Raw genomic sequence first — 15527 nt, 5'->3', positions numbered from 1 at the left:
GGGAATTCCTGCAACCGACGCTGAACCAATGGCGGTGGTCCGTGGGGCCACGGTGGCAACAGAGAAACACCCCCCCCCCTACCCTTCGGATTTCGTGGGGAGCCAGAGGATTCCGTCGGTCGAGTGGTCACGGCAACAGTCTTGTTGTTGATGATGGTGTTGATGTTGTTGGTGGTGTTGTTGTTTCCTTTTCCGTTTTTTTCCTTTTCTTTTGCAGGGGAATCTCGTGGGGAGCAACAACCGAGGCCATGCGGTCGTCACACACCCCAGCAGAGATGGGAGTTGGATTCTGAGCTTTTGGATGGGGCACATCGATGGCCTCACGATGCCGCCGCGCCCGGCCCATTGCTTGCCAGCTTGGACGCCAATCAGCTCCCTCGCCTGCTCCATCTTTCAGAATCTCTCTCTCTTACTCCAATCGTCTTTTTCCTTGTTCCAGTCACGCACCTGGCCGTTTTTGTAGATTTCTGGTTATCTCTCTCTCACGCAACGTCTGTGTCGAGCACGTTCCGAGGCTGGAAATTCTGTGAGGATTTGTGTGTGAGGTTTTGAATTAGGCCGTGTGTGTTTTTTGAGTGGTTTTCTTGGGATAGAGAGTTGGAGGGTGTGGGAGGAGGGAGGATATGGCGATGGTGGTGGACATAGGGGTGGTTGCAACCCCTGCCGCCGCCGTTGTGTGCAAGTGCAAGCATGGTGGTGCCTCGTTGCCGACTTCGAGCTCAGCGTGTGTGGTGGGTATGGGAGGAGGGCATGCGTTGCCCGTTTGTCGTGGGCTGAGGAGGTTGAGCGTGGCGGCCAAGCGGCCTGAACCTGTTGGATTTCAGGCTCGGTCGAGTCGTTCCGTTGGAATTGTAGCTGAGGTTCAAGAGGCTGCTAGTCCAGGTGGGTGGTGTTTCCTTTTCCAATGGATAAGGTGTTGATGGGAGGTGGCGTTTTTCTTTTTTCTTTTTTCTTTTTTGTATCGTGGTTATTATGGTGAATGCGTAGGATGTCAAGTGTGACGAAGATGGTTGCAATTGAAGGGCGTTGTCCTTAGAGGGGGTTTATGGTTGCAGATGATAGAATTGTATTTCCTGTAATGGCTATATTGTGTTGTCAGGTGTAATTAGGAAGTACGCCTGTTTGTCACTTGTTGGAGCTAATGTTGGTCAACAAATGTGTGGTTTCCAGTATTTGAGTCACCTGTGAAGGGCTCAAGTGACGACACCATCCAGCAGTTCCTGAAGAGGGACTACAAGTATGGATTTGTAAGTGACATCGAGTCGGTGTCGATTCCCAAGGGTTTGTCAGAGAACACCGTGAGGCTGATCTCAGCGAAGAAAAATGAGCCCGAGTGGATGTTGAATTTCCGGTTGAATGCGTTCAAGCAATGGCAGAAGATGAAGGAGCCTACATGGTCCGACAACAAGTATCCTCAGATCGATTTCCAAGACGTCTGCTATTACACAGAGCCGAAGAAAAAGGAAACGAAACAGAGCCTTGACGAGGTGGATCCCGACCTTCTTGAAACTTTCGCCAAGCTAGGCATTCCGTTGAGTGAGCAAAAGCGTCTTGCGAATGTGGCCGTGGATGCCGTTTTCGACAGTGTTTCAATTGCTACCACTCACAGGAAAACCCTCATGGCTGCAGGAGTAATTTTTTGCTCCATCTCGGAAGCTATTCGGGAATATCCAGACCTCGTAAAGAAACACCTTGGCAAAGTGGTACCTGTGGCAGACAACTATTATGCAGCTTTGAATTCTGCAGTGTTTAGTGACGGCTCTTTCTGCTACGTCCCCAAGGACACAGTCTCTCCAATGGAAATTTCTACATATTTTAGAATCAACGCAATGGAAACAGGACAATTTGAGAGGACGCTCATTGTCTGCGACGAGAATGCATATGTTAGTTACCTGGAGGGGTGTACTGCTCCCGCTTACGACAAGAATCAGCTACACGCCGCAGTGGTGGAGCTATATTGTGCTTCTGGTGCAGAAATTAAGTATTCTACCGTGCAGAATTGGTACGCTGGTGACTCGGAGGGCAAGGGAGGGATTTATAATTTCGTCACTAAGCGAGGGTTGTGCGATGGAGCAAAATCCAAAATTTCATGGACACAGGTTGAAACAGGATCAGCAATCACCTGGAAATACCCTAGTGTTGTGTTGAAGGGAGATGGTTCAATTGGGGAATTCTACTCAGTTGCTCTGACCAATAATAAGCAACAGGCTGATACTGGTACCAAAATGATACATGTTGGGAAGAACACTCGGAGTCGGATTGTGTCAAAGGGTATCTCCGCAGGGAACTCAGTCAATTGCTACAGAGGCCTTGTTCAGGTCTGTTTCAAACCCTTCTCAATGCTCTATCTCAAGTGATGCAAGCCTTTGACAAAGTTCTATCGTGATGAGTGAAGATTGAGAAAAACTAGTTTCACATACATCTTGAAAGCCAGTTTGAGAAGCGTTGGAAAGTTTGCGTGTTTCCAGTCATCAGTTTGGTGTGTGGGGTTGTTGATTTGGAATTAGTTCGTTCTCTAGCTTCATGATGCCATCTCTATGCTTAAGCAGTAGAGCCCTTAGTGTCCAAGTACCCTGATTCTTACTCTGATTTTACCGATGATCATGAGTTAACGCGTAACCCTAGGGTGTAGTGTATATTGGAGCTTTTTCTGTGACGTGTTCTGACTATCTGTGTTTGACACTATTAGACTATGTTGAAGATTGAAACTGAAATCTTCTTTTATTTTCATAGGTTCAACCTTCAGCTCATAACGCGAGAAATTTCTCACAATGTGACTCAATGCTTATTGGAGATCAAGCTGGAGCTAATACCTATCCTTACATTACGGTAAGTGCCTACTCCTGTGCTAACAGTAGCATTAGGTTACTACAATATTTCTGTGTTGAGTTGCTATCCTTGAATGCATTTGTACATGTGAGATTCTAGATTTACGGTATATACTGGATTTCAGGTCTGCCTGAGCTCGCTATTCACTTCATTAAGAAACTTATCAAGAAATTTGATTTCTTGTAATGGAATGTATTTGTATTTGATCAAAGTTTGCGCTATCTGTTCCGTAAGGTGAAAGACCCATCTGCTCGAGTTGAACACGAAGCAAGTACATCAAAGATTGGTGAAGATCAGCTCTTTTATTTTCAGCAACGAGGCATTGACGCAGAGAAGGCTGTTGCTGCTATTATTGGAGGGTTCTGCAGGGAAGTCTTTAAGGAGCTTCCTCTGGAGTTTGCTGCTGAGGTCAATCAATTGATGAGCTTGAAGCTGGAGGGAAGCGTTGGCTAATTTATTTGTACCCAAGGTGTCGTTTCAAGAGATGTAGACGACGCTTGTTGTCAAATGCTTATGTCCTAGTTGGAGAATGCTTCGGTCCTGCTTATCAAGATGTCTCCTGCTTTGTTTAAAACCAAGGTTCGAGTTCATGTATTTTAACATGTCTAGATTTAGATGTTACCAATGTCGGAAGTGAGGGAAACTGATTGCGAAGAGGGAATAGATATTTACAATTCATGCAGCTGCGCATTGTATAAATTCAACTTTTCACATATGCCTCAGCTGTGAGGCACTGGCACAGAGATTGTATTGCCTTCTTTTAGTGGTGGCTGTGATATGTCTCAGCTTTGTTGTATAGATCTTGTGGATTGCAATAACTGAGTTTCGCTTATACAACACGTCAGTAACTGTTCGCTTTGTAGATAGGTTTGTCTTCACCTATACTATTATATATCAGAAGTGCACAAATGACAAAATGTCTCATTGAATGTCGTGTGTTTTGACATCCTCGACACCTCTATGCCTGCTTTACCACTGGGAAGCACCTTATCACTTGGAAACATCGTGTGTAAGAAGCGTACATTTTTCAACATTTTCCACCTTTGTACCCCAAGACAAAAGCGAGCAATTCTTTTTCTTACCACGCATGATATTAATTAACAATAGGGAACAATGAAAACATTGTGGGAAAAGTGGTGGTAAAGTTTTCAAGGTACCGATGAAAAAGCTCGTGCACCCCCCGTCCCTAAGTCCCACAGCGTATAGGAAGAGGAGGAATCACGACTTGGTTGCACTGTGCCGAATGAGTTGACTGCTCTGTTATGGGCAACACGCATTCCCACGGAATATCTGCTGATTTCTGCAGCGAGGCTTTCGAGGGCGGTGAATTTCCGTTCAAAAGTGTCCTCAATTGTTGCGTTAGCATGCTTTTGAGTGATATTTCATGAATTGGTGTGCAGTTGCCTCAGCAATCCAACCGAGGTTTTGAGGTGATGTGAGAGAATCTAGATGGTTGGGAAACAAATAAATAACACGAACTGAATACTCCCTGGATTTTGTTTCGCATCCCACTGCATTGTAATCACGGTGCTTAGCGACGTAGTAACGTGAGCTTCACGAAACTTTGTGCGACTTGTCTAGAACAAGTTTGACTAAACCGTGTGTAACGCCGAGGTATGAGGAAGAAACTGCCACACCGTGGCTCTTGTTTTGTGATTATTTTTTTCCGACTAGTGTTAGGAGCGTTGAAAACTATCCAACATAATTTCACAAGCTCATTCTTTGTTCCGTAGTTTGGAGTTATTTGCAAATGATGAACAAGAAGCGGTTCTTGGGAGAGATCCCGTGTTCAGATATTTGTGAAAGTTGCTTGTTGGCCATTGTACCATCGCAGGTGCTCGTTCAGTCTAGCAGTAAGTCTCACTATGTTCGTTTTGACTGCATGAGTGTTGCAGCATACAAATAGTCAGGAATCCAGAGCGAGAGCGAGAGAGAGAGAGATATAGAGGAGGACTCCAAGTCAGAGCAGGTGGTGGTTTGTCTGTTTGCTGGTCAGGTATAGCTTCGATGTCGAGAGTCTGAACTGCTGGCACACAGCTTTGTTGATTGAAACCAAGGTTATGGTGGAGGTTGTTTTGTGTTGCGCTCACGCTGGGCATTGGGGAGGCTCGGTGTTGGCAGTGTATGTTGTCAATCTGATGAGTAGAGTTGGAAAGCATGTTTTGTATGGACTTCTTATTGCGTAGTGATTGATATGCTTGCGTAGCATGATGACGTCGACGGTACTCGCGAGCAGAATCCCTCTTCGACCTGGGAGCGAGTGTGTAGAGTATATCCTCTGCCGCGATGTAGTCCCGCAGAGGACGTGGATCGAAATCGATCCTTGTTTAGAGTTCCGTGATAGGGAGGAGTTATCTGTGCACTTGAGAACGTTGTTTCATATTTTGAAAACTTCCAGCCACAGTTCTGTGGTCTAAGTGGTTCTACTCGACATTGAAAGCGGGTAAGAGAGGTTGTTCGATTTGTTTTAGATGCCGATGTGGATTCTGCGAGGTTATTCATGCAGCGTGAACAAGAATCATGAGCGAGTCTTTCACGTAGAGCGTTTCAGATCATATTGAAGTGTTTTACAAGGACAGCGTTTGGAAGTATGTACTTACTCCAATAGTACGTAGGGGAGTACGCTGTCGACGTTGAAGTTGATACTTGAATAACAAGAGATTTAGATTTTGTTTCTATTCAAAGCATTCCTTTTTTATTGAGATGTTTTAAGAAGGAATTCTTTTTCAATAGATTCATGATATCTGAAAGTTTTGTGTACACTCAAGAACATCATTTCACATTTAGAAGGATTTTAGACACGATATGTTGAGTGGAAGCTATTCGGCGTTGAGAGGGGATCATGTGGAGCTTCGGTCTTTGCTTCGGTGATGATGGTTCAGGGCTGTGCATCTGGTGTCTTTTGAAGTGTTGTAAATGTTTCATGCAATAACTTAGGCTCAGGAAGTAATTTGTGATCTTTTTAAAAATTTCCTCAGGTGCACTGCGATTCAAGAAGAAGAGAGGATCCTGGTGCAGCGCTGGCTTTTGACAGCACCCGAAGTAGAGGATATCTGAGTATCATATTGAATCGTGCGTATCGACGATTCGAAGGGTAGTCTGTTGGTGGATGCCCGAAGTCTACGTAACACTTCCACGGGGACCATGAAATTGGGGGCCACTTCTTCCAATAGATTGCGTAGACATACTTCAGTTCATGGAGTATTATTGTTTCATGGACAAATTTCAGCATCACCTCGGATGTTGATGTGGACACTGCTTGCGACTATCGTAGTGTTCTCTGCAACTTCTACCTTAGTTTGTGCGCAAGATGCTTTGACGCAAGGTTTATTTATAACTTAATTCTAACGTATTTCAGTTTCTGAACTTGAATAATCACGTCTGTAGTGAAGTGGCATAATCTCTTTTTCGAGTTGGAACAACGTTGTTAGGGCACATGAACGATTGTCATGTTAGTTTAGCCACGCGATGTTTTTGTTTTTACATTTAGTTTCTTACCTCTTTCTAGAAACTGTTAACTGATTATTTCGAAAAGCAGGGAAAACACTGAGGAGTTTGGGAAAAGCTTGGAATGCAAACCTCAGTGACTGGAGCCTCACTGATGACCCTTGCCTCGGAAATTGGACGGGCATCACTTGCGAAGCAACAAATAGCAAAGTCATAAGCGTGTAAGTGTTATTTAGCGCATTATTTGGTATGTCGAAGTGTTCAACAACTCCGTAGTTTTGGACTTTTTGGCCAAGTCAGAAATTCCGCCACTAGTCAATTCCAACACTTTTAAAAAAATTAGTACCTGATTGCAATCACTTATATCTTTGGAATGAACATGACCCTTACTACTTCAGATTAAATCATAAATGATTATTTCAATCGCTACAATAGACTCTACATTTAGTCGCAACTTGTTCTTGAATGATGCATGATGATCTACCCAGGGAGTTCGGTCTCAATTTAACCATTGGTATGATTCGCAGGAGATTGGTCAATAAGAGTCTCTACGGATCCATTCCAAAGGAGATCGGACAACTTGTATTTTTGGAGCAGTTGGACCTTACAAACAACTCCATCCAGGGTGGAATACCTACAGAGATTGGGAAGCTTACAAATCTCCAAGTTCTCACACTCGATGGAAATAGTTTGACTTCTCTTCCACCGCAAGAACTCCTATTTTGTAATCTTACGGAACTGTAAGTACTACTTTCCTGATTTGTAAATCTTTTTAATTACTGAATTTATAATCAAAGACCCTCATATCTTCCTTACAACCAACCTCAAACCTCCTTGTCATGTTGTATCGTTTCCGCAGATCTATGCATGGGAACCAAATTAATGGGAAGATTCCATCATGGATTGGTCAGATGGTGCAATTGGTCAAATTGTGAGTTTCACTCAACCTGTCTGCTAAAACCACTTTTCTGCCTTTGTATGAACTTTTAAGTGATGTGTTGTGATGGTGTCTCTAGGGATTTGTACACTAATAACCTCTGGGGTGGTCTTCCTCCCGAATATGGAAATCTCAAAAACCTACAAACGCTGTAAGTAACCATTACATGGCATGAATGTCAAGTTCAATAATTTTTAGAGTATGTCAGTGAACTCGATGTTTTTTCCTTTTCTTTTCTTTAAATAAGAAGCTATCAAGTCATTCTTCGGAAATTTTGGAGACGGACTCAGCTACCTGAAGTCTGCACAGTCATGATTTTACCTACTGTGAGAATGATCTGTCCAGGATGATACAATGCAAGTGCTTAAGTTTCTAAGTAGTATCACTCAACACCTTGTACCTCAACCCTTGGCGCTTACTTTTGTTGTAGAGAACTATGGGAAAATCAGCTGTCTGGATACATTCCTGATGAGTGGCGAGGAATGACAAGTATTGTAAACTTGTAAGTATGTTCTTTCGGTACTCTGCAAGACAAAACCACCAGAAGAATACTAGTTGTTCATCTGCATGCAAAAATCTCCGCACCTCCTTCTACAAATAGAATAGTCTCTAGAATACTAGGAATGCAGTAATGAAGCTATGGAAATTATAGATTTCATGTTTTCTTTGGTGTGACATTGACAGAAAATTAGGCCATAACTATCTCTCGGGAACTTTGCCAGGGTTTCTTTTTGAACTTCCAACTTTGAGAACCATGTACGTATCATGTCAATTTACTTTCGAAATGGTTAAGGTCTAATAAAATTAGCTTTAATAAACTCTTGTTTTTCAAAGAAAGATGAAGTATCCAATACTCAGTACTCATGAAATTATCGACGTCGTTCGGACCCCCAATATGATTTGACGAAGCTTAGTCATGCTTGATAACAGTTTTGAAGGTAGTAATCTTTAACTTTAACTGATAGTTTGTCCCAATGATGTGCATGATGTCCTTGAAATCCTTCTTGGAAATCAATAGGAACCTTCCTCGCAATCAATTCATGGGCCCATTTCCAAATATAACAGCGCTACTTCGAAATGGAATCTCGAATTTCACAAAACTGTAAGTTTACTCTTATGATTAGGTCGATTCCTATCAGAAAAAGTCATCGTTTGCGTATTGTATGGCTCCTTAAAAGTGAGCTGGTGAATCTTCAAGGCAAGAATTTGTGATGGCCAGGAGATTAGTGACATTTTCAATGCATTCAGAGACGTGCATAAATAGTCTCGGTTATCCATGCTGATTGGGACAACTGTGGTAATCAATTTCTGTGAAGTGGACTGAACTGCAACTTTTTCACCGGCAAATATCCACAACAGTACTACGATACTTTACCACCTGGTGTCAACATAACAATGTGAGTGAGCATTTCAAACGACCAGCAAATTCTTTCAGATCGAGAAACACTACTGTAATTAGTTTTGTACTGTATGAACACTCTAAACCTCTTGTAGCAAATTGAAACATACGCTTATCTTCCGACACGGATTCTTAATCTTCAATTATAGATAAATTTAGTGGCGGTTGCAATTCTGATGCAAAATTTCAGTACATCAATTTCCGTAATTGATAACCTTGGTCAGATTGATGGATTTTGCAGAAACTACACTCCAAATTGCTTCGACAACGAGACCGATACGAATCCAACAATCAATCGTCTGCCCAACGTAACGCAAAATACGCCACGAGATTGCGAAAGGCAGTGGGCTTGCGGTACTTTCTTGCAATATGTTGCGCAAGAAAAAGGTGAGCTCATTCTGTGTCATTAAAAACCAGGGCTTGGTACAAAGCTCATGCTTCAGCCCGTCATTTCCGAGCTTCTATGTTTAATTGCTATCCTAGTTCATTCGATTAGATGAAGATACATGCAAAATAAAAGGGCGTATGAGACGTCTTCTCCAAGATTGAGTTAGAGAATTCCAATGTTAATTCAGCAACGGTTTTTCTTGCATTCCCTGACATTACCTTCTGCAGGTAACTGCGCCCCTTGTCCATCGGGACAGATTAGGATCGACGTTAGCAAGTGTATTTGCGGAAAAGGTACACTTTCTATTGTGTTTCTGATTTCATTTTAACCATCACAAAACAATTCTCCACGTGAAAACTTCGCAAATGCTGGAATTGGCGTCTGCATTACCCTTTTCTGTTACTCATATGGTATAGTATTTGTAATTCCTGGTCAGAATAGTGGTATAGTGATAAATAAGGTGAGACTAAATTCAAAGACTATTCCTGAATTTATCTGTTGATCTAAGTTTTTGTGACCTACAGAAGAACAACTGCCAAACACTTCAAAAAAGTTTCCTGTTGGGGCGGTGGTGGGTGGCATTGTTGGAGGGGTTTGTGCCATACTCGTTGCACTGCTATTGATGCTGGTATATTATAAGCACAGCACTAGAGTTCTATATCCAGAGTTTGGAAGGACGTATGAAGGTAATGAGACCATTTTGGTCTGTAGAGAATCGTGTGCTGTTACGTTAATTGAATGGAGATTTGTGAAGATGCCATCAACAGATCACTCTGTATCAATAAGAAATGAAATACAATTGGAGATTTTAATGATTCGAACTAGTGGAATTGAGTCATCGAATTTTGAGCAAGCTGTTGAATAAATACAGAGTGAAGATAAATTGGCATTCAGAATATAGATGCATTTTCATGCACAATTCTTACCATTGGTAAACTCATCTAGTACCTTCTTTTTTTATTTCTTTGGTTAGGAAGCGACGAGCCATGGATTGTGCCAAAAGAATTGCGAAGGTTTAAATTACAGGAATTGGAGAAGGCAACAAATAACTTCGATGAGAAATGCTTCACCGGGTCGGGTGGGTTCGGTAAAGTTTACCGTGGTGTCCTCCTTGATGGTACAGTTGTGGCCATAAAATGTGCTTCTCTGCAGAGTGCTCAAGGACAAACAGAGTTTCGAAATGAGCTCACTTTGCTGAGTCGCCTGCACCACCGCAATCTTGTCAAGCTTGAAGGTCTTTCTGCTCACTCAGTTTCTCTCTCTATCCCTCCAAGATGTTACAGCGAGAAGCAATGCAATTAAATTTCGAGCTTTGGTGGAAACTATTCACCGTAATTACTTTAATTCCAGGTGTATCATACTGGTGGTCTCAGTTATTCTCTCCGTTTTAACACCCTCTGCTTTGCCATTGTGGAGGCCTCTCGTTTTCTTCGTTTAGTAGTGTAATGCTGGTTTAATTTATTCTCACAAGTATTTTGGGTTTCTGACAGGATTTTGCGATGATGATGGTTTACAGGTTTGCATGCTACCTAACCTTAAGTTTTGAACGATGTCAATCCTTGCTTATCGAGTTGTTGCGACGAAAAACTGGTATATCTGGTGTTAATGTTCTACAGTAGCCATCAAATTGTTCATCAACTTACATTATACTCCTAGTGTAGTTTTCTCGCATGAGTGTCAGCTTTTTCTTATGATGATAAGTTTATCGAGTTTGTGAGGACTATCTCTAAAAAGGAAAGTAATATTAGAAAGCTGAGATTTGCTCAGATCGACGAAATATGTTTTGCAGATCCTTGTTTACGAATTCATGGAAAATGGCGATCTTCATGACAATCTTTTCGGTTGAGTCACTGAAATCTTTTCGTTTGCAAATTCGTCTTTTCTTTTAAGTACTTAAGTTCGATGTCATACATCAACATCTTTCATCTGGGTCGAAATTTTTTGTTGGTGCTCAAATATCCTGTTCACTGGTCACCACACCTTTTACCATAAGCTGTCATCAGAAGGTGAATCTCTGAAACTATTTTAATGAAACATCAGGGAAGAAGGGGAAGTTCCCATTGAATTCTATTCAACGACTTGAGGTTGTGCTTGGAGTTGCACGAGGACTGGACTATCTCCATTCTTTTGCGGTATGACTACGACCTGATACTTTAGGAGCCACGTCGCAAGTTGTCAAGAGTATGCAAAATGTAGAGTATGACTTTGGGTGTCGGAGGATTCGGGCATTATGTTCTCTTCTGGGCACAAACCCAGCATATTTTCTCATTTTTATCTGGTTTTAAATTGAAATGCTGAGTCAAAATCTGAAGTTCAAAAGAGGAAGCTAAATGGAAAGATATCCATGTCTCACTTTTTGTTTTGCAGAGATTGAATTTCTCTCATACTTATCAAGAGAGTTGATCATGTAACATCTTCAACGTAGTATAATAATGTGATGCAGATATCAAATTCTTCACTTTTGCTGGTGTCTTAAGATTGAAAACGCTCTTAACAAGTTGTGTTAATTTTTTAGGATCCACCGGTCATCCACAGAGACATCAAACTATCAAATGTGCTTCTCTCACATTCTATGGTGCCAAAACTTTCAGACTTTGGTGTGTCAAGAGCTTCCGCAGAATATGCAACACACGTATCTACTGCTCCTATTGGAACTAGAGGGTATACTCTGCACTTAACCTCGTCCGACTACCGAATCTTAGCAACTAGTCATAGCTTCTTTAAAAGAACTGTGGTTCTTGACCTTGTCTCAAACTGCATGTCGCATTTGATTTGTACTAACATGGATCCACTCTATCGACGAGTCTGACAAACCTCACTGGAATGTTTCGAGGAATACAGTTATTTGGATCCTGATTACTTCAGGACTAATCAATTGACTACGGCTAGCGATGTTTACGCTTTCGGCATAGTGCTACTGGAGATTATTACAGGGTTACCTGTGATCGATTATACACGTTTGGACGCATCATGTCTTGATGCATGGGTACGTGGACCTTTCTTAAAACTAGTCCGCAGAATGTAAAACTTAGCAGCTCTAGATAAGTCTTTCAACTTCCATTCAAAACAAACCTTTCTAGCTCCTTCTACTGATTCAGAAAATGCTGTGACAACAATGAAATAAATCGTGTGAAAAAATACGTCTTTTAATACACAGGCGCGACCACGTTTCAATGAAGGAGGAATAAGGGCGATCATCGACAGAAAGCTGGATATTGGTTACAATGAAGCCTTGTACACAGACATGGCACATCTTGCACTACGTTGCGCTCAACATGATCGAACCCTGCGACCAACAATGAAGGTGTGCTACATCTCCACAGAAGATGGACAAAACCACAGCAGTTTGCAGGGATTCATTTCTAACGTTAATTTTTGTGGTGCAGGATGTATTAAGCATTTTGGAACCATATGGGAAAACGATATTACAAGTACCATCCCCTGAATGGATCGGGTGGTCAACCTCACACTTCACGAATAAATCTCTCTTCGAGCCAGAGACTCCCATGGGCTTTGAGAGGCCTGGAAGCAGAGAAACTAGTGCAGCTGAATTGTACCCGTTGAAAACAGCACTTTCTCATTCTCCTCCTGGATCAAGTGCATTCCACAGTCCCGGACCTTCTGAATGCTTCACAAACCCAAAACCTCGATGACAAATTATATTAACCTGCTTGTTCATATAGGTTGGTGTTCTGAATACACAAGAGCACTGTGAGTTCTGAAGACTCTGCTCATTTGCTCCTCAATGGTTACAGACAATTCTCCCTTATTGTGGTCAGTATCTGTGTACATCATCGAACCACACACAGGACAGCTGAGGACTCTGAACCATGTGATTTGTCTACAGTCTTTCAGTGACAGGGTCTATGCAAACCACAGATAAATGGGTAAACTGACATGTAGGACAGTCGAGTGTGTTGGCACTTAACTCAAGGGGGTCTTTGTTGCTCAGGTGGGAGGGTGCAATCTTCACATCTTGTGATTGGTTGACATTGAGCAGTTTTCCTTGGTTGCCCTTCCATGTAGGAAAATGTAACAAAAAGGTAGTAATAGGAAAAGGTGAAGTTGGAGTGTACTTTTTATCATACGACATGAATTGTGTTGTCCCTCAAAAAGTTTGTATTTAAATTGTTTTCAAAAGGTGGATATTATAGAAATTTGGGAAATTGTGCAAATAAAAGCCCTAAAAATATTCATAATAATAATAATAATTAAAAACTTAAATATATATATGTATAACTATATATATATATATATATATATATATATATTAAAATTGTCACAATCAAAAGGTGAGCTGCCATGTTTGAATTTAATTACAAAACACGATTTGGTCCATTTTATGGTTCCTTGCACTTTGCTGTAACTCCTAAACAAAAAGCTCCCCCCCCCCCAAAAAAAAAAAAAAAAAAAAAAAACGATATTTCTCTGCCAAATAAGAAACCTTCACAAGACATCCAAACTACAATTTTCCAAAATGGATATAAACACCTCCATTGTACTTGACAAGAGAAGCCAACAACTCAAAGACTGTATGTAATGTAAGGATCTCTAAAATATGCTACACACAAGTTTGTAGTCCTTCTCACCAATCATTTTCCCTTCCACTTCTAAAAGTGAGTCCCCAAGAGGTACAACAACAAGTGAGGCCCAGCATGACAGGAGAGTAGAGAAGTGGATAAGGCCAACCCCCACAGTACCACCACCACCACCACCATCACCACCATCTGGTACACTTACTTGGGATGTTGCACAACCTTTGCAAAACTGGGGAGGCAGTTCAGTTACAACATCTTTTGCCCTGTCACAATTTGCTGCTTTGAGATGTTCCAAAACCCTAATTCAATTTTCATGTAAAGACTGGGAACCATGCATGTCTATCACTAAGTCAAAGCTCCCATGAAGTTGTCTTTTCATGTTGCTGCTACACACCAGTTGTGGTGGCTGATGTGTGTACAACTAAGTGCATATTGATGGTGGAACATTCTTGACAAAGCTGTGTGTACAAAACACTTGTTATATATATGTCATATATTTATTTATTTATTTAGATTTGTGGTTTTATTGAAGATGGTACTGATTCTTGTGATTTCATCTCCTGGGTCAAAATTGGTCAAATTGGGTTTGGAAAAGAGTAGGACTAAAGGGAGAAGAACCTTGTCAAGTAAGTCAAGGTTTTGGTTATGAGGAAACACAATGTGAACTTGACTAATTGTTGCATAACAGTTTCAATATACTTTACTTGTGTTTGTTGCTTGTAACACATGGACACATATCTCTGTAAGAAGCTTGTCATAAACAGAAGAGTCTTTTTAAGCATTCTCAGTTGGACCCAAGGTGGGTTGTTAGAGGTTATCTCTGGATTCAATTGGGACCTATCATTCAAGATGGGACTTGGGAACCATGCATGTCTTGATAGAACTTGCATTTGTTTGGTGGGTATGTTCCCTGATCTATGGGGGACAACACTAGCCCCCTGTTTTTTATTCCCTAAATTAGGTCGCAGCTAATTGGAAACATGGGGTTTAATTTAGAGTCTTTGGCAACCAACAAATGCTTGATTTTTGCAGTTATCATAGAATTAGAACCCTAACTGCTGGATAAGGAATTTGCCATTGAATGGTTTGGTGATACTATTCCTTTCAATAGATAACAAAGATGGGCAAAGGCTGCCTTATCGAGGATGTGCTCCTGAAAGTTTACAAAATAAGGGGCCAACTTCATAGTAAGGGGCAACATGACCATGTGTCTGCATATGCCTTCAACAAATAGAAAAACAAATCAAGGTAAACTAATCTCACATGGAGTACCATAACCCAATATTTGCTTGAAAATTTTATCCATCTCCACAAGTTTGACAGGTTTAAAAACATCTTTTTTTAACAGTTCAAATTGAGCCACAACAATAATAAAAAAAATCAATTACTTGCTTTTCAAAATTATACTTACTGCCACTATTGTACCTTACTTCACTGCATAAATGGATAACCTAAAATCTCCACTTGGAGATACAGAAATTCTGGATACAGGATAAGTGTGGGACAAGGGGATTAGAAGTGTGAGAGAAAAAAACATAAAAACAAACAAACAAACAAACAAACAACTGTATGGATTATATTGTTATTTCAAGGTAACCTTCAATAGTACTCCCGAAACAACAACTTCCAAAATGTCGTTCTCCAATTAATGTAAACCCATGGTGTTATTATGGTTGTGAATCGGGTCCTTCAAGGTCTACACTCTACCCTTCACCGAACTATTCATCCATCCATCATCGCTTTTCCCCCAATCAACCTCACTTCCGAAAACAAAAAAACTTTTCCCCTCCACTCAGAGCGCGCCACGCGTCCAGCCTTTGCCGCTGCTTTCATTCTCATCCGTGATTGGCGAAAGAGGATCCCCGTTAGCCCCCGATCACGCTCGAAGGTCCAAACCCTATAACCGTGACCGATCCCAATCTTTCCTTTTCTCTCCCTCTGACCCAATAAACGAACCACTATTCAACGGCAATGGTGATTGGTCATGTC

At 41.4% G+C, this 15527-nt stretch overlaps 2 protein-coding genes across 15 annotated transcripts; both read left to right on the top strand.

Annotated features, from left to right (window-relative positions):
• Positions 1–466: 466 nt before the first annotated feature.
• LOC112291984 (uncharacterized) lies at positions 467–3572 on the top strand. Of its 2 annotated transcripts, none has more exons than XM_024540028.3 (4): positions 467–882; positions 1171–2318; positions 2734–2829; positions 3064–3572. In XM_024540028.3, exons 1-4 carry the CDS (start codon positions 624–626, stop codon positions 3280–3282), a joined length of 1722 nt encoding a protein of 573 aa, XP_024395796.1. In that variant the 5' UTR covers positions 467–623; the 3' UTR covers positions 3283–3572. The 2 variants fall into 2 exon arrangements, with proteins under 2 accessions (XP_024395796.1, XP_024395806.1); XM_024540038.3 differs by having other exon boundaries at positions 3042–3572.
• A 661-nt stretch (positions 3573–4233) lies between these two features.
• LOC112291949 (uncharacterized) lies at positions 4234–13090 on the top strand. 13 transcript variants are annotated; one of them, XM_090248745.1, is made up of 22 exons: positions 4494–4682; positions 5036–5272; positions 5808–6154; positions 6368–6497; positions 6804–7016; positions 7136–7207; positions 7293–7364; positions 7644–7715; positions 7898–7969; positions 8232–8315; positions 8530–8610; positions 8854–8999; positions 9228–9293; positions 9525–9686; positions 9974–10234; positions 10491–10516; positions 10790–10841; positions 11041–11132; positions 11516–11661; positions 11842–11986; positions 12158–12304; positions 12387–13090. In XM_090248745.1, exons 3-22 carry the CDS (start codon positions 5974–5976, stop codon positions 12651–12653), a joined length of 2487 nt encoding a protein of 828 aa, XP_090104871.1. In that variant the 5' UTR covers positions 4494–4682; positions 5036–5272; positions 5808–5973; the 3' UTR covers positions 12654–13090. The 13 variants fall into 13 exon arrangements, with proteins under 13 accessions (XP_090104880.1, XP_090104887.1, XP_090104871.1 ...); XM_090248736.1 differs by having other exon boundaries at positions 4494–4825; XM_090248754.1 differs by lacking the exons at positions 4494–4682; positions 5036–5272 and adding an exon at positions 4234–4443.
• Positions 13091–15527: the final 2437 nt, after the last annotated feature.

Source organism: Physcomitrium patens, chromosome 1 (assembly GCF_059467195.1).
Source record: "Physcomitrium patens ecotype Gransden chromosome 1, ASM5946719v1, whole genome shotgun sequence".
Taxonomy (NCBI): Eukaryota; Viridiplantae; Streptophyta; class Bryopsida; order Funariales; family Funariaceae; genus Physcomitrium; species Physcomitrium patens.
The sequence above is the reverse complement of the archived record's forward strand: the minus strand, read 5'-3'. Positions and strand labels throughout refer to the sequence as shown.

Coding starts and splice junctions, on each gene's coding strand:
- LOC112291984 (XM_024540028.3), top strand. CDS start 624: ATGGCGATGGTGGTGGACATAGGGGTGGTTGCAACCCCTGCCGCCGCC. Junction 2,319..2,733: donor GCTACAGAGGCCTTGTTCAG/GTCTGTTTCAAA, acceptor TTATTTTCATAG/GTTCAACCTTCAGCTCATAA. Junction 2,830..3,063: donor ATACCTATCCTTACATTACG/GTAAGTGCCTAC, acceptor CTGTTCCGTAAG/GTGAAAGACCCATCTGCTCG.
- LOC112291949 (XM_090248754.1), top strand. CDS start 5,974: ATGAAATTGGGGGCCACTTCTTCCAATAGATTGCGTAGACATACTTCA. Junction 6,498..6,803: donor AATAGCAAAGTCATAAGCGT/GTAAGTGTTATT, acceptor TATGATTCGCAG/GAGATTGGTCAATAAGAGTC. Junction 8,316..8,529: donor ATCTCGAATTTCACAAAACT/GTAAGTTTACTC, acceptor ATTTCTGTGAAG/TGGACTGAACTGCAACTTTT.